Source organism: Anolis carolinensis, chromosome 4 (genome assembly GCF_035594765.1).
Source record: "Anolis carolinensis isolate JA03-04 chromosome 4, rAnoCar3.1.pri, whole genome shotgun sequence".
Taxonomy (NCBI): domain Eukaryota; kingdom Metazoa; phylum Chordata; class Lepidosauria; order Squamata; family Dactyloidae; genus Anolis; species Anolis carolinensis.
The window spans coordinates 172,132,300-172,157,864 of NC_085844.1; the positions used below are offsets into that span (position 1 = coordinate 172,132,300).

The following is a 25,565-nucleotide window of genomic DNA, read 5'->3' on the forward strand; positions in this document are numbered from 1 at the left end:
TATCAGCAGTTAATGACTTTAGCAAAAAGCAATTCTAGGTATCTTAAATGTCAGCAGCTGGATATATTTTTTATAAAAAACCTAGACAGCATTGTGCGCACGCGCACACTCAGAGAAACACACTATATATATATAAACACAAACATACACATGTGAGAACATGCATTTCATAATTATTTCTGAAAATATTGCTAGAAACGGAAACAAAACAGTAAGTATATTAACAGTAATAAAGGAGACACACATTAACAGAACAGAGCACTTAAGCTTTTTTTTCTAGTGAAAGCCACAGTGTTAATTTTAGTGTATTGGAGCATGTCACATGTTAGTTCATTGCTATTTTAAATGCAGGATGCTCTTTAAGTTGCTTTTTCCTCAAACAAGAAGAAACCTACCTTTCTTATATTCTTGTAAGATATCATGGGAGACTGAGACCTTATGAGTGAATTTATTAACAATTAGTTTAAACAGTATTATAATACTAACCACATAAAATTAAATGCACATATTCAGTATATCATTGTGGCATTCGTTTATTGTGGAAAGCTAACCAAGTGATATTTTCCACATCTTAGATTGGAGACTCTTAATTTCAGTCAAATATAAGGATCAGGATGGATTCATGACTATGAAATTATCTTTTTTATCTTGCCTAGATAATTATAGTGGATTCTTAAAAGGAGTATTTTTGGGGCAAGAAGGGGGAGAACATCAGAGATCATGGGCATCGTTTTGGCCTCGGAAAGACCTTCGCAGATCATATACATTACTTCTGTTTTTCTAGATGAAATTGTCTCATGTTAGGGCTCATCTACACCAGGCAGTTATAAATCTGCTACAAGGGGGTTGTCAAGACAGCCCATATCCCACCTCCTTCATGGCAACACTGCAACTCCTTGCTGGCCATGGAGCCATCTGAGCTTCGGGACATTGTGAGTGCCTCTGTGGTCAGAATGGGGTGCCTGCATTATACGCAAGGAGGAGGGGATGGTCCCCTATTCTATTTCTGGCCATACAGCCATTCTTTCTGACATCAGCAGAGGCATCTGGGATATTCAGGATCCCAGACTGGGCTTTGGGGTTAGCTAGGAGTAGCAGCATAATCCATCCCATTTTCAAAGAAAAGGTGATGGTGTCCAGTCTAGACACAGAAAAGTCTGAATTGAACCTAATTTCACTGTACAGACTGCCTTGAAGCTGCAGGATTGTCCAGAGTTTCAACCCCTGGAGTATTCCAACATTATCTTTGCCATGTGACAAGCCTGCATGGATCCATAAGGAACCTGTTACAGTTCATTCTGAATGCAATCAGAGCAAATGCAGATGAACTGGGACATAAAAACCATGACCATCTTCATTCTCTTCTCATGTGCCATAATCAATGTACCCACACAGGACTTGTGTGTGCAGTAGCCATTTATTACCCAAGTCATAGAAGAGGAATACTCTGCCTTACATAGCTCTGGCTCCCCTTTGAAATACCCAACTTACTTGTCCTCTGCTTAGAATTTGAACAGAAATAGTATCTTATGTAACTGTTTGGGGCTTACTATAAGCCTTCCTGTTATTTGATTTTTTTAAAAAAAAAATTCTGGCTCTGTGTTTCAGATTGGCAAACAGATCGGATCAGATAGCATAAAAAGAAACTCCTAATACACATTCCACAGTACTTATGAGGAACATGTCTGCACATGTTTAGTTATCAGATAAAAAGAGAAACCTAGTAGATTTCATGGATCTCCAAGTCCTCTAATGTTTGGATAGGAAAAGTGAGATTGCCTACACATCTACTATAACCATAGAGCTACATAAGGAAAGCACTGTCAACTGACTCACTGTAAAGCACAACAAAACATTTCAGATTATCAAGATTATAAATCTAACAACCAGAACCGAGCCAGAAAACTGTATGACAAGTGCATAAAATGTTGTTTAAGAATGCAAAACATAACTGAGACATATGAGGGCAAGGAGAATCTGAGTTTTTCTGCCAAAAAAGCAGTAATATACAAACTGCACAAATGTTGTGTTACTATGCTCACTATATGATTGCAACTGAGACCAAACATTCCTTCATATATTGTGCCCAAAGCTCAGTGTGATAAAGAAAAAAAGTTCCTTAATAGGCCACTTCCTGGCTGGCTAATGTGTCCTGCTCTATGTCAGAGGTTAAAACCTTTATGGATTACAAAATAGTTGGTACAGATTATTCCTAGAACAGGAGCACGAATGAGTGATTTTACCCTATTAATAGAAGGTCAAAGTGGCCAGACAAAATTATTGAAAACACTATAACAGTTATAAAGATAGTACCAAAACCTGTTATTGTGTGCCTTCAAGTCATATCTGATTTATGGTGATCCTAAGGCAAACCTACTGCGAGTTTTTCTTAGCAAAATTTTGTTCAGAGGGAATTTGCCTTAGTCTTTTTCTGAGGCCAGTGGGTTTCCATGGTCAAGCAGGAATTCCAACCCTGATCTCCAGAGTTATAGTCCAATGCACAAACCATTTAACCATAATGAATTTTGCATACAGATTTGATCTAATGAGAAAGTGATGCCTATGAATGCTTAAATTGTGCCCCATGACAAAACAATACAGTGTAGTGTTGCCTAGAGTAAGCTAGGATCGTTTCCACAAAATGTTTTTCTACACTAAACTATGTATCAGAAAGTACTCTTCACAGCAAAATAATCTGTTTTGAAAACCAAATGATGCATTCTGTAGTTAGCACCAGAATTCTTGGCTCACAAAAACAGTAAAACGAACTCAGAGGCTCAGTGTGACTACTGTAAGACAACATTCTTAACAGATACAACTGTAGTCACTAAATCAAAGTACAAATAGAATAACCTCTCTTTCAGCAAGCACTTGAGGGGAGAAAGTTCTTACCTGTAGGTCTAATTCTTGACACCTCTGTTTCAGTTCTTCTTTTTCCGCTAGTACATCAGCAAGCTCTTCTAGCGCTCTTTTCAGCTTTAAAATATTGAGGTTTTCAATGTTAATCACTTAGCAACACACATTTCATGACTATATACTCAACAATCACATTACTGTAAAAAATATGGGAAAAACAAGTTTCTAGAACTGCAACCCCAATTTTCTAGATTTACATGAGAACAGTAATCAAATCTGTCTCCTATGAAGACACTGAGCTAAATTCCACTTACAGAGTTCCCTCACTTTTCGCTGGGGTTCATTTCCAGGACCACCCGCAATAAGTGAAAATCCGTGAAGTAGGGACACTATATTTATTTTAATATTTATACATTATTTTAGTAGTTATACACTATTTTAAATCTTTATCAACCAATCGTAAGTTGATAAATTGCCTCCATCTCCTCCTGTTGCTGCTTGGGCTCCTTTTCTCTCCCTTTGGCTTCTCCTTCCTCCCTTCCTTAGGCTGTAAATTGTAATATTTCATGATTTATAATAGTCTTTTAGAGTTTATTGAAAAACCGCAAAACAGCGAATCCGTGAAAAGTGAACCGCGAAGTAGTGAAGGAACACTGTATCTGCAAAATGGGTTATTTTTTAGTGATGCCATTAACATAACACCAAATCAACACATAGTCTATTGGGCTTTGAGAATCTTCCCACCAAAGTTTTATGGCTTCTTGAACACAGCACAGGGCACTTCTCAACGGAGAAAGGTAATTTCCTAGTAACAGCTTCTACTGTGTCTAGCCAAAAATGACAAATAAATATGATGCTCAATGAACTTAAGCTATGTTTTCAATGGCCCAAATACTCTGGTATAAAGTTTATACTATAAACTGTTCCACAGCTGCCCTTGTCACAGCATAGAACCATTCCCAAGCCACTTTACAGAGCTGACAGTGTATTGGGGTTATCATTGCCATTTTACTGACCAAGAGCTGCTCCTTGGCAGAGCCTTACTGTTGATGTCACTTCTGGCAAGGTCAAAACAGGGCATCCAGCCACATGATCACTAGAAGTGATGACATCAGCAGAGCTCTGCTGGGGGTCAGATTTTAAATGGTGATACAGTAGTGGGTCTTTTTGACATGTACACAGGATTGCCTTGGATCTAACTGAGTCCAGCTGTCCACATCTTAAAAACATGGGGGTCACTCTGGAGATCCCTGAAAGCTCCAAGGTACCTTTAAGCACTCCTTGTGCCAGATTATCAACTTGAAGCAGTGCTTATGCTATGAAACTGGCTGTACATCATGTGGGCCACTAACAGCAATTGCAGTCATTGCATTTTATATGACATATTATTATGATGTTGTTGATGACTCTATGATATTAAATGTATTGATTGGGCCTGGTCCCCATGTGAGCCACTCTGAGTCCCCGTTGGGGGAGATGGAGGCGGCATACAAAAATAAAGTTGTTGTTATTATTATTATATGTAGACATGGTCTTATGGGAGCCCCTGATGGCACAGCGAGTTAAACAGCTGAGCTGTTGAACTTGCTGTCCGAAAAGTCAGCAGTCTAAATCCAGAAAGATGAGCTCCCACTGTTAGCCCCAGCTTCTGCCAACCTAAAAGTTCAAAAACATGCAAATATGAGTACATCAATAGGTACTCCTCCAGCAGGCAGGTAACAGCACTCTATGCAGTCATGTCGGCCACATGACTTTGGAGGCATCTACGGACAACGCCAGCTCTTCAGATTAGAAATGGAGATGAGCACCGCAGCCCAGTTGGACACGACTGGGTTTGATGTTAGGAGGAAACCTTTATCTTTACCTTAGACATGGTCTTAGTTTTAAAATCTAATTTCACTGAAGGCTGTTGGGAATATAATGTGTAGTAATTACCTGTTGCTCCAGATCACCAGGAAAGTCACTTGCAACAAGGCCCACTATTTCTTTGCTCATTAACTGCAAAAATAAAAAAGCGGTATAGATATAATTATCTATGCCCAGAAGCATAATCTGCTATCAAGGAAGTCTCAAGATTGCACTGTAACAAACAGTGCACAAGAAAAGGTATTTATGGATTCTAGGATCAAATTCTAGGAGAGACTTTTTGCTATTGATCATGAGTACATCATATTCTGATCTAGTAGAAAATAAGAGTCTGCTACAAGTCCTGCTTTTTCTCAATTCTGAAAAGCTGGCAAAAACAGTCTGGAACAACCCAACACAAAGATTTCTGGCAAAAACAGTCTGGAACAACCCAACACAAAGATTTTTTGTTATTAATGTTTTCTAAAAGATCCCCTATAAAAGTCAGACACATGACATGTGCACTCATATTTAGGCATGCATCAGTTAGTAGTTCCCATATACAGATTTTCCTAGTACAGGCTGACTCTTCCTTATCTGGAATTCCTAAATCTGAAATTTATCAAAATCCAAAATTGTCCACATGGATGACACCTTTGTTTTCTGATGGTTCATGATATGCAAACTTTGTTTCATGCACAAACTTATTTTAAAATATTGCATAAAATTATATTCAAGCTATATGTATAAAGCATATATAAAATATAAATGAATTTTGTATTTATATATATGATTATGTAAATATATAAAAATGCAGTAATCCAAAATAAATTTTAAAAATCAGAACTTTGAAACGTTTCTGGTCTCAAGCATTTCAGATACAGGATCCCCAACTTATAAACAAAAACCATCCTTTATCATTCAAAATAAAACTTACAAAACAAAACAAATTTTGAACAAGCTATTTTGCTTAAAATACATGCAACTTTAGAAGCCTACATCAAACAAGAACAGGGAACAAGCAACATGAAGGGCATAAGGAGAGAGATCAGTTGCTACTTAACTTACTTGAAATATCCCCTCATCCATGCTCAAAATGTTTGCTTCCATTTTTGATCCCCCCCCTTCCATCAAGTCAATTCACTTAAATTAAATTAGCCACACATAAATGGCAAATGTTTCCAGATAACTATGACCAATTATCTTGTCATTATTGCCATGCTAGTAACCTGTTTTGATTTTGCTGCAGCAGGGTGGAAAGGACTGGACAATGAATCAATTACAGTTTTGACATGCGATAATTTTATTTTCTTACCTTTTTAATAGCATCTATTACAACATGCTGCACAGACTCCTCCAGTGATAATTTTATTTTCTTACCTCTTGAATAGCAGCCATTACAACATGCTGCACAGACTCCTCCAGTGTCATTATAACTTGTATATGTTCTACAAAGCAAAATATGCAAACATTTGTTTTTGTAATATTTGTTTTATAGATTACAGAAAAGTAAATTATGCCTTGCATCCATAATGAACTCCTTGTCTTGTGACTAAATTGTGAAACATTCTTAAACTGTTAACCATTCCTGGTACTATTTCTGTAGTTATAATTATGGAAAAAATACTATTGTGATTTAACAATACAATTCATATCTACATCTATACCTAGCTAAGCCTTGGCTCTAAAACAATTGAATAAGCTTACTGTCAAAATGGTATTAGGACTGATGCTTAAACATCATTACTGCTCATTACTAATGAGATAAATTAGGCTCTCCACTTAGAGATAGACAGAAATTTCCAGGAGGCTTAGTAAACACACTAGTGATGGTTGTGAAGGTTGAGTAGTGAAGGTTGAAAATTATTAGTCACATGGATTTTCATCTATTAATCCTCATAATAGGCTCAATTTAGGGTCTGGATAAGACTGATACAGTGGTTTTTTTCTAGACCAATCAAATACAATCTTAGATTATTCCCTGTAAAATGTAGAAATTCTTATTTAAAATACTAATTATTCTTTTTTTTTTAAAAAAAGTAATCTTATGAAATCATCTTGCAGAAGTTAACCATAGTTAATATTAGCTATAATTCCAAGACAGGTCACACAATAAACCTCATCTCTCAGTCACATATAAAGACAATGAGGAAGGGCCTACGTATCCCTGATATTTATAGTTGGTTATGCAAATCTGAAAATTGTTTAGCTTGTCCAAGTTTGCATGTGTGTTTAGTTTGATTTGGATAAAGACAAAGACAAAGAGATTCTATTTAACCACCTGACAATAGCAGCCAGAATAACATATGCGAAGAAGTGGAGATCAAAAGAAATACCGAAAAGAGAAGAATGGCAAAATAAAGTCATAGAAAGAATGAATATGGATAAATTAACTTACTGGCTCTCTCCGAACCAGGGATTGCCGAAAAAACAAATGAACTGGGACACGGTAAAAGAATATTTTAATCAACTTAAAATGGAGCTTATAATTTGAAATGATAAGAACAACAAGAAAATATTAGAGACAAAGGGGAAGAAGACGGTTTGGACTATAAAATACTAAAATACAGAAAGTCACAATACAAACACCAAGGAATAGATGGAAGTCAACTCCTCCCACATACCCTTTTTTCTCTCCTTGTTCTTACTTTCATTTTTTTCTTCATTTTTCTTTCTTTCTTTCTCTCCACCCATATTGTTCTCCCACTTTTCATGTATTTTTTTATTTTTATCTTTAAATTTATTATTAATAAAAATTTACCAGAACATTAAACAATTCAAATATAATTTATTATAAGTAAATGGACTTTTAAAAGTGTTATTTCATCACGTACAGTACATCAAAAGGAGGAAGAAAGGAAGAAGTATTTATCAAGTCAAAAACATCAATGCAAACTATTTTGCAACTTCTCTACTAATCATCATGATTTATGACAAAAGAAACTGCTGATTCACTATAAAACCTGTACCTTGCTTCTTTTCACAGTTGACTGCACAGCCTAAAATGAGCTGCAATAACCTGCCCAACTCTACTGGGTCAGAATGTTCAGATATTCGGTTCAAATCAGGAAGGAGATCTTCTGAAATCTGCTGACCTAAAAACTGCACAATCAAAACAAATGAATTCTGGAATTAGAAAACGCCACAATGGCAACCAAGGAAATTAAGTCCATGACAACAATATTTGTTGGGTTGGTCAGAATGATGCTATTTTGCTCATATGTACACCAAGTAAATTTTACAATGTCCACTGCTGAAATTTGCAAGTAATAGAAAATGCAACATATACAATTAGAAAAACCTAGAATGAAATACATCTATGAAAACTTCAAATGCTAAATCTGTATTAATCATGTGCTGATGGTTGAGGTGAGAAAGTCAGAAATTAACTGTAAAACTAGGAGGACAATTCCAGCAACTAGTGTGTCTTTGGATCCAAGAGGGGAGAATAAGTTTAATCCTGAAAACTCTCTTGAAGACACAGTAAGTAAATATTTGGTGTGGCTATAAGAGATATCTAATCTAAAGGGCTATGGTGTACAGAAGACCTGTCAGTAGTTAAAAGGAAAAAGCCAGGAGAGCTTTTGCTTATAACCACCTTTGAAAAAATAAATATTTTTAAAATATCTACAGTATCTAAGCAGAGCAAAAACCATCTTTACCACACATATCTCATTCATGTAACACATGACGAACATTCACAGAAACACTCAAAATGGACAATAAGCATAGTTACTTCTACTGGGTTGCTTCCAGACTTTCCATTCTATAAATAGAAGAGCTTCTTTTGTGCACCCAGAAAAAGAAAATAGCAATTCAAAAAAGCCTTACCATTGTAGGAAGGGAACAATCTTTTTTTTTCTCCCCAAAGGGAATTTTTAATAATCATTATTTTATAACACATAATCATAGTTACATTTTCTTTTTCCATTTCCTTCTCTCTCCCCACATCCACCTCACTCCTTCCCTGTTGACAACTTAAACCTTATTTTCTTGTTACAATGAGCCTTCTTTCTATTCTTTCCATTTTTTTCTTCCAGCTTTCGTCATGTGATTTAACAATCTGTAGCCATCTGCTAAATGGAGTCCATATTTCTTTAATTTTCTTGTTTGTCTGACCATGTTTTTTTGTTTCTTATAATGTCCATAATATCCACTTGTATTTGATCCCACATATATTCATACAATTTTTCAAGTGTCAATTTCTTTTTATCCTTCCACCCCCACACTATTACTGTGTATGCGGCTCTTAACATTATCACCATTAATTCTTGGTCTTGGTCCTTAATTCTTCTGTCCCCATATATCCCTATTAACAGAATTTGCATATTTATATCAAATTTGGTTTTAGTATGTAATTCAACCTGGGTTAGAATTTGGTTCGAATTTTTTTTATCTCTTCACATTCCCACTATAGATGAGAGTACCATAACCCCCTACTCCCACAATGCCAACATTTAATCCCTGAATCATGTGTGCCAGCTGAATTGGTGTTCTGTACCATTTCGTAATTATTTTCAGTTATAATTCCTTATATTTGTCTATTTTTATTTTATTTAAACCATTGACTATCTTTTCTATCTTTTCTTTTCCTAGGCCCCCTTCCTTTTCCCACTTGTTTTCCATTATTCTATACATACTCCTTATCTTCTATCATTCTTCCATATATTTTATTTACTCCTTTTTTACTACCAAGTCTCTCTTTTAATATCTTGTCTATTATATTTTCTCCCTCATTACTTTCTTCCTTCTTGATTTGTTCCCAAATTCCTCTTAGTGTTAACAAATTTATCCCACCCCCTAATCTTTTCAATTGTTTCCAATCCATCAATCCCTTATTTTCATTATATAAATCTTTAATATTACTATATCCATCTGTTTCAATTTTTTTATAATACTCCTGTCCTCATTATTTCTTAAACGACCTATCGGGGCTTCTTTTGATAAGTATGGCATCCATTTCTCTTTTCATTTCCCCCATATTTTTAATGCTATTTTCCTTGGACCTATTGTTTTTTCTATTCCCTCTTTTAAATTTTTTGTAAATATTCCATAGTCTCCTTTATTTTTATTTACCGTATTTTTCGCTTGATAAGACGCACCGGATGATAAGACGCACCTAGTTTTCAGAGGAGGAAAATGGGGAAAAATAATTTGAACTAAAAGATGACCCACACGTTCTTGTGAAATGCCAATTATGCTTGAAATTTTTCTCTGAGTGATACGACTATCATCCTGAGTCAATCTGTCAAACTTTTGCTTGTGAAACTCGGTGGTTGTTGTCATAGGATGTCCAACCCTTTGTCACTTTCCAAATTGACCGGCGAGCGGGGATCCCGGATCATGGCCTCCAGCTTCCTCCGCCGGCCCGGGAGCAGCGCGTCTTCCCCGCTGGCGGGCGCTTGCAGGGTGGGCATTTTCCCCGCCGAGGCCGCCGGCTGCTGTGGGGGCTGGTGGTTCATGCCTAGCCCTTCCTCCTCCTCCTCCTCCGCTGGCTTCCTGGCGATGGCGGCTGCTCGGCCTCGAGGGGGGAGGAGGAGAAGGCAGGCGCAGCGGTGGCGGCGACAAGCGAGGGGCGCCTCCCGCTGCCAGCGCCTCCTGCGGGGCCTACTCTGAGAAATCCAGGCGGCGGCTCAGTCCCGGCCTGGACCGGCCAGGCCTCTTCTGCCTCGGAGGGAAGGGAGGGAGGCGAAGGCGAGAGAGAGCGAGAGAGGCCCGCCCTCAGCAGCCAGGGGGGGAGGAGGTGGAGGAGGATGGCCCCTTCCCCCCGCTCGCTCTCAGTTCCCAGAGCCAAGGAAACAGGCTCAATGGCGCCTCCCAAACTCTCCTCTTCTTCTTAGGCGGGAAAACAAGTCGCGTCCCTTCCCCTCAAATCCCTGAGGGGATTTGGAGCAGCTTACAACAGTGTAAGTACTCATCCATATTGAGAAACAGTACTGGTTGCATCCCCTCCCCGCCCCACCCTTCCAAGGGAAAAGTCATCGGCAGCAGCGAGATCGCGCTCTAGCTCCGCCCACGTGAGGTCATATTGCGTTTATAAGACACACTGACTTTTTCCCTCTATTTTGGGGGGGGGGGGAGTGCGTCTTATAAAGCGAAAAATACGGTACTTCATTATCTATTTTTATCCACTTCTCTTGCCTCTTCTCTACCAATTCCAACAACGCTTTCAGCTGGAATGCTTCGTAGTATTCTTGTAACTTCGGTAAGAAGGGAACAATCTCTTGTACTACTCTGGAGACCTCCCCAATCTTCCAGAGGAACTTTTCAGGAAGCAGAGAAGACTTTGGGGACAGGAAGAAACATAAAGACCACCCTTGCCCTTTCTTTAGCACAAACACAATGTCCCAAAACACTAGTTAGTAGATCCACATGAAACCATACAAAATCCTCTCTATTTTGAGGGACCTATTGTCTAATAATGTCTTTAATTCATTAAGTATTTAAATACATAGAATAAGATTTCATTAGCTATATGATGTATAACATTATCCAAACAAGTTTCATGAGTTTTTATTAATTATGCTTTTTGATTGCCTAGCACCCAAAGTTCTGTTTCTAGTTTATAACAAAGTTTTTAAAAAATGAGATAAAGATCAGCAACAAGGAGTATGAACATGTTAGCATGCAACACAGCCAAAATAAAAGCAAATCAAGGAAACAATGAGTGCGAATAATTCTTTTTAAACCCTTAAGAGAATAAAAAGAGTTTCACCTAACACCCAAAAGACCATAATGAAACTGCTGGGGACCCTCTCTGAGGTACATTCTTCAAATAGTACACCACACCTGAAAAGGTCCGGTCTTCAGTAACCATATGTCTCACCTCATTTGATGGTGAAATCTGAAGAATGTGCTTGTACCTTCTGATCTAGTACTTAAATATAAAATATTACACATAACAAAGGAACATAATTCATGAGAAGACTATAGCAACAACTACCAAATGTTCAACAGAGATCCCTAGTTTGATGGCTGAAGTAAAAGGGTATTTATATAAATGCTGGCTGTACATACCTCATGATAATAATCAGTAATTCCTTGAAGAACTTTCTTCAAATTACTAGCCTAGGAAGATTTAAAAGAATATACTGATTACCATTAAGAAGTCATTTTGTGAAGACGTCCTTATTTTTGAAGTCTAGTATTCCCTTTCCCCCACAGCCTTTACTGAGCAGATACAACATATATGAACAAGACAGTATCAGCTTTATCCTGTCATGTACTATAAAAATATTGCTGTAATAAAAAAATGTAAGTCTCAGCTGACGGAACAATTCCACGTACCTACTTGAAATAAGCCTTTTTAAAATACCCCTTGAAGATAAAAGCAAGTTTACAAAGAAACAAACAAGCAGGAATTCTGCTGTAACTAGCATCTTGTTCACAATTATACTGTTTAAAGGACAAGTCTCTAACAGTACAAAACTGTTTGATTTACAGAGTTTTAATATAGAAATCTTGTTCTTGTGTTTGCTTTCCTTTACCTTTATTCTCCAGTTGTCACCAACATCTTCTTTAATGCGGCTTAGCCAAGCGTTGTCAAACCAGGCAGCATCACTACAATAAAAATAATCTATGATTATTAAATAATACAAAAACTACTGAGGTTGAGTTCCAGCCCTGTATCTGTTACATAGGTATCTAACTAAAGAATGCTCAGAATTCTAAGTGCATTGGACTGCATCTAAAAGTGTTTTTTCTCTAGCAAAACACTCTTTGATCTATCTGGTACTTCACATCAGTGGAATGCTGAGAAAGGAGGTTTTTGTGAATTTGTCTTCTCCTCTAAATCTCCTACATATTTCCTCATGCCACCAGATTCCCCTAATCCTCTGAAGCAGATAAAGGAAGACAAGGGAGACAAGACAAAGCCACGAATGAGGGGAAAATCAGCAGAAATCAACTTGTATTCTATTTTTGCTGGTAGAAACCTACATGCAATCTAACAACCTTCCACAAATGGGATCATCAGTTGGACAAAAATTGTTGAAGAACAATTAAGGTCCTTAAACCACTTCTATACTTTTCAAACCTTTGCTTCCCAACATATTTAAAATGCCACTGTTTTGTTAGATCAAAATATAGGTTCCTTATTTTTTTTAAAAAAAAGACTGGGGGAAATGTGGCTGTCCAAACGTTGAGGGACTCCAGCTCCCAGCATTCTTCTCATTTGGCTATGCTGGTTTAGGGGTGTCAGTCCCATAAATCAGGACTATACCATTCTTATGGAAAAATGGGAAGAGAAGGATGGATACATGCAGCACTCTGTGGTAGGTAAGGGACTACATTCCCATGCATGTATATACATCACACCCACATAACAACAACAACAACAACAACAACAACAACAACTTTATTTTTGTATGCCGCCTCCATCTCCCCGAGGGGACTTGGAGTGGCTCACACAAGGACAAGCCCAATCAACATCATAAACATCATAAAATAGACAGTTTAAAACATATACATCATAGTTAAAAACAAAGTAATCAAATGGGAGTTTAAATTAACTTAAAATTATAAAACATAAAATATAAAAACAATCTTAATCAATCGTCCACGAGCCATTGAAAAATCTAACCATGCATGAGTGGGTTGCTCTCACAAACTCACTAAAATTTGCTTTGTTTTCCATCAGGATGAGGCTGCAGGCAGTCTAATAGCTCTTGGAAAGAAGTCAGTGCAAATTACTCTCTTTGTAGAACTTTTCCCTAGTGCTATGAAGTATGTTTAGCTGATACTGAGAACATAACAGCATTTAGAAAGACGATGGTGGGACAAATCTTCTTTCCCAGCACAATGGCAGTAACAGGATGAAGATGGCAGGATGGAGATAATGCAGGGAAGAGTAATGTTGGAAAGAACACAAATGCCAACTAACATGGTTGGCCTTCAAGGGTCATATGAGAACGGCCCAACTCTGTATTAGAAGGAGCAGTGCAGAAAAACTAAGACATTTTGAAACCTGTCACTCTTTTTAGTGTTTATTATCTTGTACTATCTTTTTAGTGGAGTCTCTCAGAGGTTCCATGTCAATAGTTTTATTCAACTGCTCTCATGGTAAAGAAAGAGCAATTGGCCTTATACTTAGTGACAAGATTTGCACTGGTCACGTAGACATCCTCAACCTCATGTAGTCTTGTTTATCTGTACATACTCAAATATAGGTTGATTCAATGTACAAGTTGAGGGCAGGTTTTGGTGCCAAAATTATGGAATAAGTCAAGGGTCATTCCTTGGAGAGGGGAAAGAACCAGCACGAGCTTGGGGGTCAATTGGCCCCGATTAGTATTTTCCTGCCAAGGTATTGAAAAAGGCCAGATATAGTGCCATGAGGAAGAAAGTAGAGTGGGTGGTGTACTGGATCAGCCTGTGCCTCAAACCTCTAGCAAGGAGTCAGGGAGTGAGTTACTTCTGGATACTTTTCAGAGCCATGAGCAGGAAATGTGGCAACACCTCAGCCTGCAGAAGCAGAGCAGAAGCAAACTTAGGGTCAGGGTTTGACTCCCTTCTGTAATCAATCAACAGCTGCTCCTGTGCAACTCTATGCATGCCTACACACGACAGACTCCGTTCATTATAAATTACGGTTACAACCCAGGATTCTTCCCTTCTGTACTTGCTGTCAGTTCTGTTCCTGCAGCAGATGCTTTTGTACTCGAATTACAAGCACAACATGTTGTCTTAAAGAAACACTTGGACCAGGCCAAGCAGGTCTACAAGGCTAATGCAGATCGACAGCCAGGTAAAACCCTCCAGGTCGGAGACAAGGTGTGACTATCCACACAGTACCTGCCCAGTTCAAGGCCCTCCCAAAAACTGGAGGTCCAATTCAGGTTTTAAGGTTTGCCTTAAAGGAAAGGTGTATAAGTGTTCATTTAGCTGCGACAAGCAGAAAGAAACTGGTGAAGTGCAGTCAGGATCCAGCCCATAGCTTGTTGGCTTACTATAAAGCAGCAGTAAAAGCTAGGGGCCAGTTGTGGGAGCAACATGCATTTGAGCTGTACTCACTGGTTGTATTTCAGTGAAATTTTTGGACCTTAACCAATGCTTTGGAGTATCATTGACCTGTTTGCTCCAGACCTGACTTGTGCATTTGAACTTTGGACAACTCTTTCTCTGGATTATCCTTGGACTTGGAATAGTAACTTTGATGAATATTATTCCCATTTGTGTTCTTGTATGTTGGTTTGGCTGTTATGTAACTATTAGGACATCTGATATCTAGGGTTAGCCAGCACAGGTGATCCCTTTTTTAAAATAAGAGTTAAAGGTAGAGTACTTTGTTTGACCCATAGCTAAGTCGACCAAGGTTTTTTTAGCTGATTTTTAAATGTATACGCCAACAACATATTATTTATGCATGTTAATGAGGAAAGAAAAAACAGAACTCAAAAAACATATAAAACTGTAATTCAACTTGTCTTTTATAATATAACTTACATTTCATGAAGTACTTGTGCCATGGCAACACCATTAGTTAAGTCCTGAACTTCCCTGCAGGATTCAGCAGTGTTAAATGTCTGCAACTAGAAGAAAACATGAATACAGTAAATATAACTGTTTCTTTCTCAATTTGGTCAGATTTTTTTAAAGTGCAAAAATAGGTGAAAGTATCCGATTGAGTAATTTGGCTCCAAATTATTTATGGCTTTAAAGGCTAAAAACAACACTTTAAATGTTGCTCAGAAACAAACCAGCAACAAGTGGAGTTAGCACAGTATTCACTGTCATATGACCTGTTCATCCCTGGACCACTACCAGTACTCAGGTGCTATATTCTACATAAGCTAAAGTTTTCAAGTACATACAATTGTCAAGCTGAACAGTAAACATTTGATGTTCTAAACACATATTAAATCAGCTTAATTCAACTGAATGATTTAAAAAAAATCAGGGGTATTTTTAAACAAATTAAAAAGCACAATTATAATCAATTTTAAACATATGTCATACTAGCAGAAAAACTCTAAGAATCTCTTAAGAATGGGAAAATCTAGCCTTATTTGTGTAACTAAAATGCTGTTTTGCAAGTTACCTTTGCAAGTGGAATATTGACTAAGAGTATATGAGCGCAATAATTCCTTTTTTTATTTTCTTCTATGCCCTTAAAGATCAAGGCACAGGTTCTTAGCTTCAAACACTTCCCAGTTTGCACAAAAGGTCAATCTTGCTGGTCTTGGTCTACGTAGAAGGGCTCTGTAAAAATTACTTAACTAAAGGAACACTTTGAATAATCCCTACATAAATGCCCATCATAATCAGAAGAGCAGAAAATAGTTAATAGGAAAAGAGATTACAGTATTTTGTATAAAAAGAGCTGTCATGTTGTTTAAAAGTAAGTAAGCCAGTCTGATAACTCAGTCATCTGTGAATTGCCAAAGACAACCATGCAGAAGATGGCCCTGAACATATTTAAACTGAATAATTGAAGCAAGGGTGTCTCAACATGTCACAGCTATGTGTTTTATTTTAAGCCAAGTGTGAATTAAGCTTTCTAAACCTACACTCCCATTTCTCCTGAATTCTATTTGTTCTGTTTGTGCTAATCATGATAATGAAGAGTCCAATACTGAACTGAATTATATGCCATGATATGTTGCCTGCCCAAATCTTAAAAGAGTGTGACTGTATGAGATTGTTTCAGTTCCAATGTTACACTCAATTTTACTACAAAACGTATGGTTTCTGTTTTCCATTTTCCTTATTTGTCTGATAACCTAAACTAAAGTACATATGTCTAGGTAGCAAAGTGTATAACTGTTTGGAATGATTTCCTTATTATAAGGTGTACTCACCATTTTGCTTGTACAAAACTAGGCTTTTAAATATTTATATTACATTTTGTAAGCATCCCAAATAGTAAAATTTTATATGATAAATTATTAATAAAGTAATTTGTTCACCACAACATAGGTAAATGAATATTGAATATATATTTCATTTTTCCCAAACTTCCTGCCATCAACAAAAACCAAGAATATTCCTCATCATTTTCCCATAGCTTCGACATGTATGAACATTTTACATCCCTGTGCCCACCTCTTTTATATTATATTATCAAAACATTATTTTCCCCTGGCTTTAAGGATTGTTTTAAATTTTGTAAGGACTCTAAATTCTTTTATCTTATTACTGTAATGATTTTATATACCACTAGCTGTGCCCAGCCACGCGTTGCTGTGGTGAAGTATGGTGGTATGGGAAATAAAGTATTGAGGAATTGGTGGTAGTTAAGGTAAAGGGTTCCCTGGGCTGAGAGGGTTGCTAGGAGACCAAGTGAGCCGAGCTTAGCCTTCTAACTGGCAACAATTGGATAAAAACAATTATTCCTCTCCCTCTAATTAGGACTTTAATTTTCTTTTCTTTTTGTTGTATCAACCTAGAGGCATGGATGAGGGGTTGTGATGTCAATTTTCGAGGTTGTGGGGTGTTTACTTTTGTTGTTTTGTCCGCTGCCGTGATGCCATCACTCTTTTATATATATAGATTATATTCATAAATAAATCAACCTCATGACTAAGTTTGGGGCAGGTTTGGGGCAGTGAACAACAGCTCTTAATATAGGTTAGTGTCTTCTTGAATAGATCTAGCTAATTGGGATTAGCAGGCAAGCAGGGTCATTTGCCAAGAACAGCACAGCTCATCTCATCTGAACTATCAACACAGAAGTTCTAATATGTCAAGATACACTTCATAAATGTGTTGAGAAAACTAAAACAAAATTTAACTTGGTAAACCACTTTCCAACTATAACCACAATTAATCAAGAATGAAAGCCTGCCCTGCTGTTTTGCCAGCAGGGCCCTGAAATAATCTATTATGTTTCGCTACTAAAACTTGAAGAAATTGTTTTTGTCCCTAACAGGCAGACATATAGTAATTCTTAGTTTTATGGTAAATGTTTTAAGAAACATTGTCAGGACATTGATAAAAAATGATACCATTTTATTTTGTAGAAGTAACTGCTTTACTGTGTGTTAAATCTCAGAAATGAGAAAACAAGATATTACCTAAAGGTAAGAAACCTTCCTTTCAGACCTAAAGTATTAAACATTCTACGATCAAAACACTGCCTAACAGACTCCCTGGTTGAGCTCACAGAACTGATTTTGGAGGTGTTGTTGGAGTCATCCAAATTTTTGCTTCTGGTAGTGCATGCACTGGTAACCTCAAGGTTGGATTTCTGCAATGCGCTTTACATTGGGCTACCTTTTACCAAATTCAGAATCTCCAATTGGTTCAAAATACCACAGGCAGACTGGTTACAGGAACATCTAGGAGTGAGCACATTATACCTATCCTAAAGACACTCCACCAGCTGTCAATTAGTTTCCGGGCAAAGCACAAAGTGTTGGTTTTGACCTGTAAAACCATACATGGTTTGGGTCCAGCTTCCCTAAAGGATTGTCTTCTCCCATACAATCTACATTGAACACTTAGGTCCTTAGGGCGCGGTTACTCCAACCAGTCAGAACCCGACTGCTGACCGTTACACCCAGAGGACCTTTTCACCAGCACTCCAAGGCTGTGAAACAACCTTCCAGAACAACTTTGACAGCTAAATGAGCTGTCAGAATTTAAAAACCATCTAAAGACATATATCTTCTGGCAGGTCTATCCAGACAGGCAGTTTTTAAACATGAATTTTAAACATGTGTCCTTTATTTTATCTCTGTTGCCTGTATTTTATAGAAATACATTTTAATATGAATATTTTATAGAAATACATTTTAATATGAGTATTTGTGGTGTTTTTCCAATCCTTATGTGTTTTAATTATTCTGTAACCCACCTCAAGCCACGAGGAGAGGCGGGTAAGAAATAATTATTAGTACTTTTCTCAAATCAAAATGGTTTATAAAATATTTCCTGCTGTTGTTGTTTTTACTATCTATGTCCAGATAATACTCATCAGGAATTCTCAAAAGTAATTCTCACATCTATTATGTTGACAATTACATTAATGTACAAGAATAAAGAACATTTTACATATAAGCATATGCATGTTCTCTGACAACTAAAGGATTCTATACAAGGTCTCTTGCACACAAAATCTCCAGCAAGTTTTTTAAGTGCAAGGCTGTGGGAAAAGAGAAGTGTTTTGTTGCACCAGTAGGAATCCATTCATGTGATACTCCCAGTTAGCCCATGGTATGGGAATACAAAGTCACCATGTCCATCTCCTGAGGAATCTGTAAAACAGTCAAGTAGTTTTTTTTTTTAATGTCAGGAGAAACTGCAAGTTGCTTCTGGTGTGAGAGAATTGTGTGTCTGCAAGGACATTGTCCAGGGGATGCCTGGATGTTTTTACCATCCTTGTGGGAGGCTTCTCTCATGTCCTCGCATGGAAAGCTGGAGATGACAGAGGGAGCTCATCCGTGTTCTCCCCAGGTTGGATTCGAAGCAGCAGCCTTCAGGTCAGCAACCCAACCTTCAAGGCATTAGTCCTGCCGTCACAAGGATGTAACCCACTGCATTACCAGGGGCTCCGATAAGAGCAGTCCATGGAACAACAGACTGGTTCAAGGTTGGGAAAATAGTACAGCAGGGTTGTATACTCTCACTCTTCCTATTCAACTTGTATGCAGAACACATCATGCAACGTGCGGGACTTGATAAATCTAAGGCTGGAGTTAAAATTTCTGGAATAAACATTAACAATCTTAGATATGCAGATGATACCACTTTGATGGCTGAAAGCGAGGAGGAGGTGAGGAGCCTTATAACCAAAGTGAAAGAAGAAAGTGCAGTAGCTAGGTTGCAGTTAAACATTAAAAAACCATGATTATGGCAACCAGACTGATTGATAACCGGCAAATAGAGGGAGAAACGTGGAGGCAGTGACAGACTTTGTATTTCTAGGCTCAAAGATTACTGTACATGCAGACTGCAGCCAGGAAATCAGAAGAAGTTTACTTCTTGGGAGGAGAGCAATGACCAATCTCGACAAAATAGTGAAGAGTAGAGACATTGCACTGGCAACGAAGGTCTGCATAGTTAAAGCAGTGGTATTCCCTGTAGAAACCTATGGATGTGAGAACTGGATCATAAGAAAGGATGATAGATGCTTTTGAACTGTGGTGTTGGAAGAAAATTCCGAGAGTGCCTTGGACTGCGAGAAGATCAAACTAGTCCAGACTCCAGGAAATAAAGCCCAACTGCTCACTGGAGGAAATGAGATTAAAGGCAAAGATGAAGTACTCTGGCCACATAATGAGAAGACAGGCTACCTTAAAGAAGATAATGATGCTTGGGAAAATGGAAGGAAGAGGGGGCAACAAAGGGCAAGATGGATGGATGTTATTCTTGGAGTGACTGACTTGACCTTGAAGGTGCTGGGGGTGGCAAAGGTGAACAGGAAGCTCTGGTGTGGGCTGGTCCATGAGGTCATGAAGAGTTGGATGTGACTGAACAAATAAACAACATGTCTATGAGTAGGTGGTATTTTTACACAGGGAGAAAATTGCCACATAACTTGGAAAATGAATCATTAAACGGTGCAACATAATGTATTTGATGCTGGTACCATATTAGAATTCATTTGCTACAACGTATTTCTTCCTTTCCTGGAAGCTGAGCAGCGACTAAAAGTCAATGGCTTAGGGACCAGCACTCTGAGTCCATGGACCTATAGTACTGATAATGGCAAGAAGAATAAATTGCAATGAAGATTTTATAGAAGTGTAAGCATTGTATTTCTGAGGATAATTATGCAAGGGATACATATAACAAAAGGAAATATATAAAAATGCTACTTTGTAAATAAATAAATTGCAACTAGGCAGTATTCAAGAACAGGTTTAGTTTGAAATGTCCCCCTATATTGCACAAGAGTAACAGGCATATATTTTTGTAAATCCACTGCAGAGTACCAAAACTACTATTTCAATATACCCATGTGTCTGTCAATTATACTAAAACATATTTATTCAGATATCCTATAGACTTCTTGCTTCCAAATAAACATATGCAAAATTGAAGCTTCTTATTCTTTTGTACAATTGATTTTGGCAACACTACACATAGCCTCCTGCATTTAAAGTCTGTCAGGTATTCTGGCTCACACAGCCATTGTTTCTGTAATTCCAGGTTTTCTAGCATCTCTAAATTTTCATAGTTTTTTTGTTCATAGGCAGTTGTGCATGGTTCAGATTTTGAAATACACATTCTAAGTCTTCTCAGTTTAACCTGGATTGTCACAAGTGGGATTGTGCATCTCACCCTTTAATCTGTTAAACTGTGTTCCTATCAAGAAGAAGAAATAGGCTTGATTTGATCAACTGTGGGGAGACACAGATGATCAAATCTGTGTACTGTTTTCAATTGTGAGTCGCTTTGAGTCTCCATATGGAGAGAAAAAGCAGGATATAAACAAACATAACAATAACAACAACTGGCACCAACAACAACTGGCACCAACAATTGGGGAAAATTGATGGCCAGTCATATGTCTGAGTTGCTTCTCTACAGCAGCAAACTAAAATGAGAAAAGCTGCCACTAATCAAAAATATAGATTTCAGAATGGCAAGCACTGAGAAGATAAATCATGTTTACCATGATGTTAACAATTAAATACAGACATTCAACTACTTTTTAAATACAAAGCTTTACTCTACATTTAAATCTTAAGAATACCATGTACCCAAATTTAAAACACTTAATTAATAAGGGTTACAGTTACTGAGGCAACATCTGGCTATAAATATTGGTATGTTAAGCAAACTAAGACACCAGGGGATTTTTTTAAAGTGACTATCTTACCAAGAGTAAGACACACTGAATCCTTCTGACAGCAAAGCGAATGACATTATGCCAACGGATAAGTGTCGCAGTGAAATGGGGTCATATAGAAAGAAGGATGCTTTTGCATACCTGAGCAGCACCCAGGGTTTGCAATAGGGAAGAGAGAGTAAAAAGGGGATAGAATGACTAGAGGCTATGTAAGTGTATTTCATCCAAACTGACAGCCAGCCGTTAGGCTGTAGGCCAAAAGGATATGCAACTGACAAAACAAAAATATAGAAAACATCAGAATGATCACCCTTGCTATTGCACGTCTCCGCATTCACTCAACTGCGTCAATTTGCCAATCTGTGGTTCCGTGGCTACAATTCCACTCAGCTGTGTAACTCTGTTCCACTGCTCCATTATATATACAGAGTGTTTGAAAAAGAACTCCCTAGTTTTAAGTTAAAACACATTAAAACTAGGGAGTTCTTTTTCAAACACCGTGTGTGTGTGTGTGTGCACGCGCGCACACGCACGCACACACACACATATTCAAAATCAACTCTGAAATTCTAGCAAATGTTTTATATATATATATATATATATATATATATATATATATATATATATATAAAATGAAATTTATAATAATTGAATTATTACAAGGGGGAGAGGAGGAAGATCCCACCTACCAATAGCATTCATCACAACAGCTGACAGGAACATGCCACAATCTTTGGTTATAAACAGGTAGTCCAGTCAATAGCAGGGGACAGGTTTATCATGAGGAGGTGGCAGACCGGCAACGGGTTGTATATGGCATTACTACAGGTCCTGCTTCAGTGTAAGTTTACAAACTTAATTCAGTAAAGTCCCTAAACATCCAAGCTGCAATGTAGGCCAATTGTTACTGATTTAAGGGCACAGGGGATTATTGCTGACAGTACCTTGGTGGGTATTTAAAAATTATTCAATAAGGTCTGCCCTAGCCCTGAGAAATATGTTGTGTTTGTTACATTATATGCCACTGTATGTCCCGTCTATATTTCAAAAGCACACCATCTTGAAAATAGGAAATCTGAATTACTTCCTTCTATCAAATCCCTTGTATTATCTTCTAATAAAAATAATTCTAAAATTTCCACTTTTACACAGCTTCCTGTGGTAAAACCAAAAGTCATCTATGATAGATTAAAATATTAAATTAAATGTGTATTTGTCTTTTCCTACCTAGTGTGGATTAATAAGCTACTTGCTCGTCCTGACAGCTCAAAATATTATTATTATTATTATTATTATTATTATTATTATTATTTTATTTCTTACCTACCTCTCCTTATGGCTTGGTGGCTTACAAAACAATTAAAATACATAAACACAGCAAAAAAACACTATAAATACACACACTAAAACGTACCTCTATAAAAGTTACATAACATAGCATATCTCTATGAAATACATATTAAAACAAACAAATTAGAGATTAAACAAAGGACATGCATTGAAATTCATGCTTATTTTTAAAGACTGTCTGGGTAGGCCTGCCAGAAGAGACAGGTCTTCACTTGTGTCTTAAGTTCTGACAGCTGATTTAGCTGTCGGAGCTCTACCAACAAGTTGTTCCACAGTCTTGGGGTGGCCAATGAAAAAGTCCTCTGGGTGGTGGTTGCCAGTCAGGTTCTGGCTGGTTGGAGCAGATGCTCCCTAGAAGACTGAAGTGTGTGGGGCGGATTGTATGGGAGAAGGTGATCTTTAGGTAATCTGGACCCAAACCATGTATGACTTAAAGGTCAAAAACATCACCTTGTACTTTGCCTAGAAACTAACTGGCAGCCGGAGGAGTGACTTTAGGATAGGTGTAATATGCTCACTCTTAGATGTTCCTGCAACCAATCTGGCTGTCATATTTTGAACCAGCTGGAGTTTCCGAACTTGGTACAAGGGTAGTCCAATGTAAAGTAAATTGCAGAAGTCCAACCTTGAGGTTACCAGTGTGTGCACTACCATATCTAGGAAGGGGCACAGTTGGGGGATCAATCCAAATAAGCACTCCTGACTATTGCATCTACCTGGGCTGACATTCGGAAAGATTGATATAAATCTTTTATATCCAAACACTGGATATAAATCTGTTTAACAGCTTGCTGTCCCTTGTCACACAGACGATTTACCATAAATTACTATTATAGATTCCAGCAGTTAAATTTAATCTAATGTGGTCACATTACAACTATCCTTCTTCAATTATCCAGCTATCATCTACTGGATTCACTGGCATGCAGCTTGTTTTGAATGACCTTTGGCTTTGGAGAAAAAAAAAAAAAGATAAACAGGCCTGCCAGCTAAACACAACTTCCTTATTGTCAATTGGAAAAAAACTCCTTAGCAACATGCATAATTATAGTAAAATATTCTATCAGTACAAAGAAACAATAGGAATACATCTGAGCATGGGAACAGTGTGGTATAGTGGTTTCAGCAGGAGCTCTGACTCTGGGTGTCCAGAGTTCAAATTTCCACACAAACATAGAAACTCATTGAGTAAGTCACACTATTCCAGCCTCACTGGAAAGCAAAGGGAAATTTTACCAGGAAAATCCTGTGATAGGGTTGCCCTAAGTTGCAAACAACTTGAAGGCACACACAACAACAACAACAACAACGTATCGAAAATCACTGACAGGTCTACAACCACACTGATATGGTCTACAACCAAGTAGAATATACTGACAGGCACATAATGATATGAGGAAAGGGGCATGAAAAATTGCTGTTCCCTAGAAAGACAGACATGAATTTACAGTACACACGATCCCCACATTACAAACATCTGATTTACAAATAACTCACAGTTAAGAACAGGGGTGAGACAACAGGAAGTGAGAGAAATCTACTGCTCAAAAGGGAAATTCACTCCTGAAAGAGTTATCATGGAGAATAGGTGTCTCCAGTGAAGCTTTTATCGCCAATCCGTGTTTCCACAACAAGCCACATTTTTCAAAATCCAATTATCATAGGGACAGAAGGTAATGTGAAATCTTGATGTGAAATCTTCTGAACAGGGGCACAGACAGCAAAACAAACATTACACGGGTGTCAACCCTTCCCTATGCTATCCAAAGCATGGCTGGAGTTACACTTAAAAATTGTACCTGTTCTGATACAAATCCAACTTAAGAACAAACCCTACAGAACCTATCTTGCTTGTAACGTGGGGGCTGTCTGTATAAGCAACAAGAGAAGTGATATGAGTGAGGCCTTGAGTATATCAAAAGAATAAACTAGTAAAGGATCCATTATCCAGAATCCCAAAATCTGAAACACTCCAAAACCTTTGTTTTCTGATAGTTCAATGTACAAAAACTTTTGTTCCATGAACAAAATTATTACAAATATTCTATATAAAATCACCTTCGGGCTAATTGTATAAAGTGTTTATGAAGTATCAATGAATTTCATGTTTAGACTTGGTTCCCATCTTCAAGATACCTCACTATGTATATGCCAGTATTACAAAATAAAATTAAAATAATACAGAATATGAAACACTTCAGGTGCAAAGCACTTCAAATAAGGGATGCTTCATGAGGAGTGAAGGGACATGAGAAATTGCAATTCCTTGAAAAGAGGGAAATGAATTTACAGTACAGATTACTACAGAAGTTATACAAGCAAACCGATGAATGTGATGAAAGAGTTATCTAAGGTACAGAACAAAAGTCACAAGTGAATATACAGTAGAGTCTCGCTTATCCAACATTCGCTTATCCAACGTTCTGGATTATCCAACGCATTTTTGTAGTCAATGTTTTCAATACATCGTGATATTTTGGTACTAAATTCGTAAATACAGTAATTACTACGTAGCATTACTGTATATTGAACTACTTTTTCTGCCAAATTTGTTGTATAACATGACGTTTTGGTGCTTAATTTATAAAATCATAACCTAATTTGATGTTTAATAGGCTTCTTCTTAATCTCTCCTTATTATCCAACATATTCGCTTATCCAACGTTCTGTCGGCCCGTTTATGTTGGATAAGTGAGACTCTACTGTATATAGTAACCAGTTGAAAATTTCAAGTAAGTTTCTGTAGCACTGTATACACTGGATGTGTTGATTGAATTGG

General features: G+C 37.5%; 1 protein-coding gene across 3 annotated transcripts in view; it reads right to left on the bottom strand.

Moving 5' to 3' along the window:
- Positions 1-25,565, bottom strand: part of hook1 (hook microtubule tethering protein 1) — a 51,305-nt gene that overhangs the window by 22,003 nt on the left and 3,737 nt on the right. For all 3 annotated transcript variants that reach the window (XR_010005399.1, XM_062978258.1, XM_003220144.4), the window contains exons 2-8: positions 15,145-15,230; positions 12,189-12,261; positions 11,719-11,769; positions 7,671-7,803; positions 6,082-6,149; positions 4,792-4,854; positions 2,893-2,976 (exon numbers count right to left, since the gene is read on the bottom strand). Coding sequence is in view for 2 of the 3 variants with exons in the window: in XM_062978258.1 (XP_062834328.1) it covers positions 2,893-2,976; positions 4,792-4,854; positions 6,082-6,149; positions 7,671-7,803; positions 11,719-11,769; positions 12,189-12,261; positions 15,145-15,230 (558 nt within the window). In the remaining variant the exon portion in view is untranslated. The remainder of the gene's footprint in view (positions 1-2,892; positions 2,977-4,791; positions 4,855-6,081; positions 6,150-7,670; positions 7,804-11,718; positions 11,770-12,188; positions 12,262-15,144; positions 15,231-25,565) is intronic.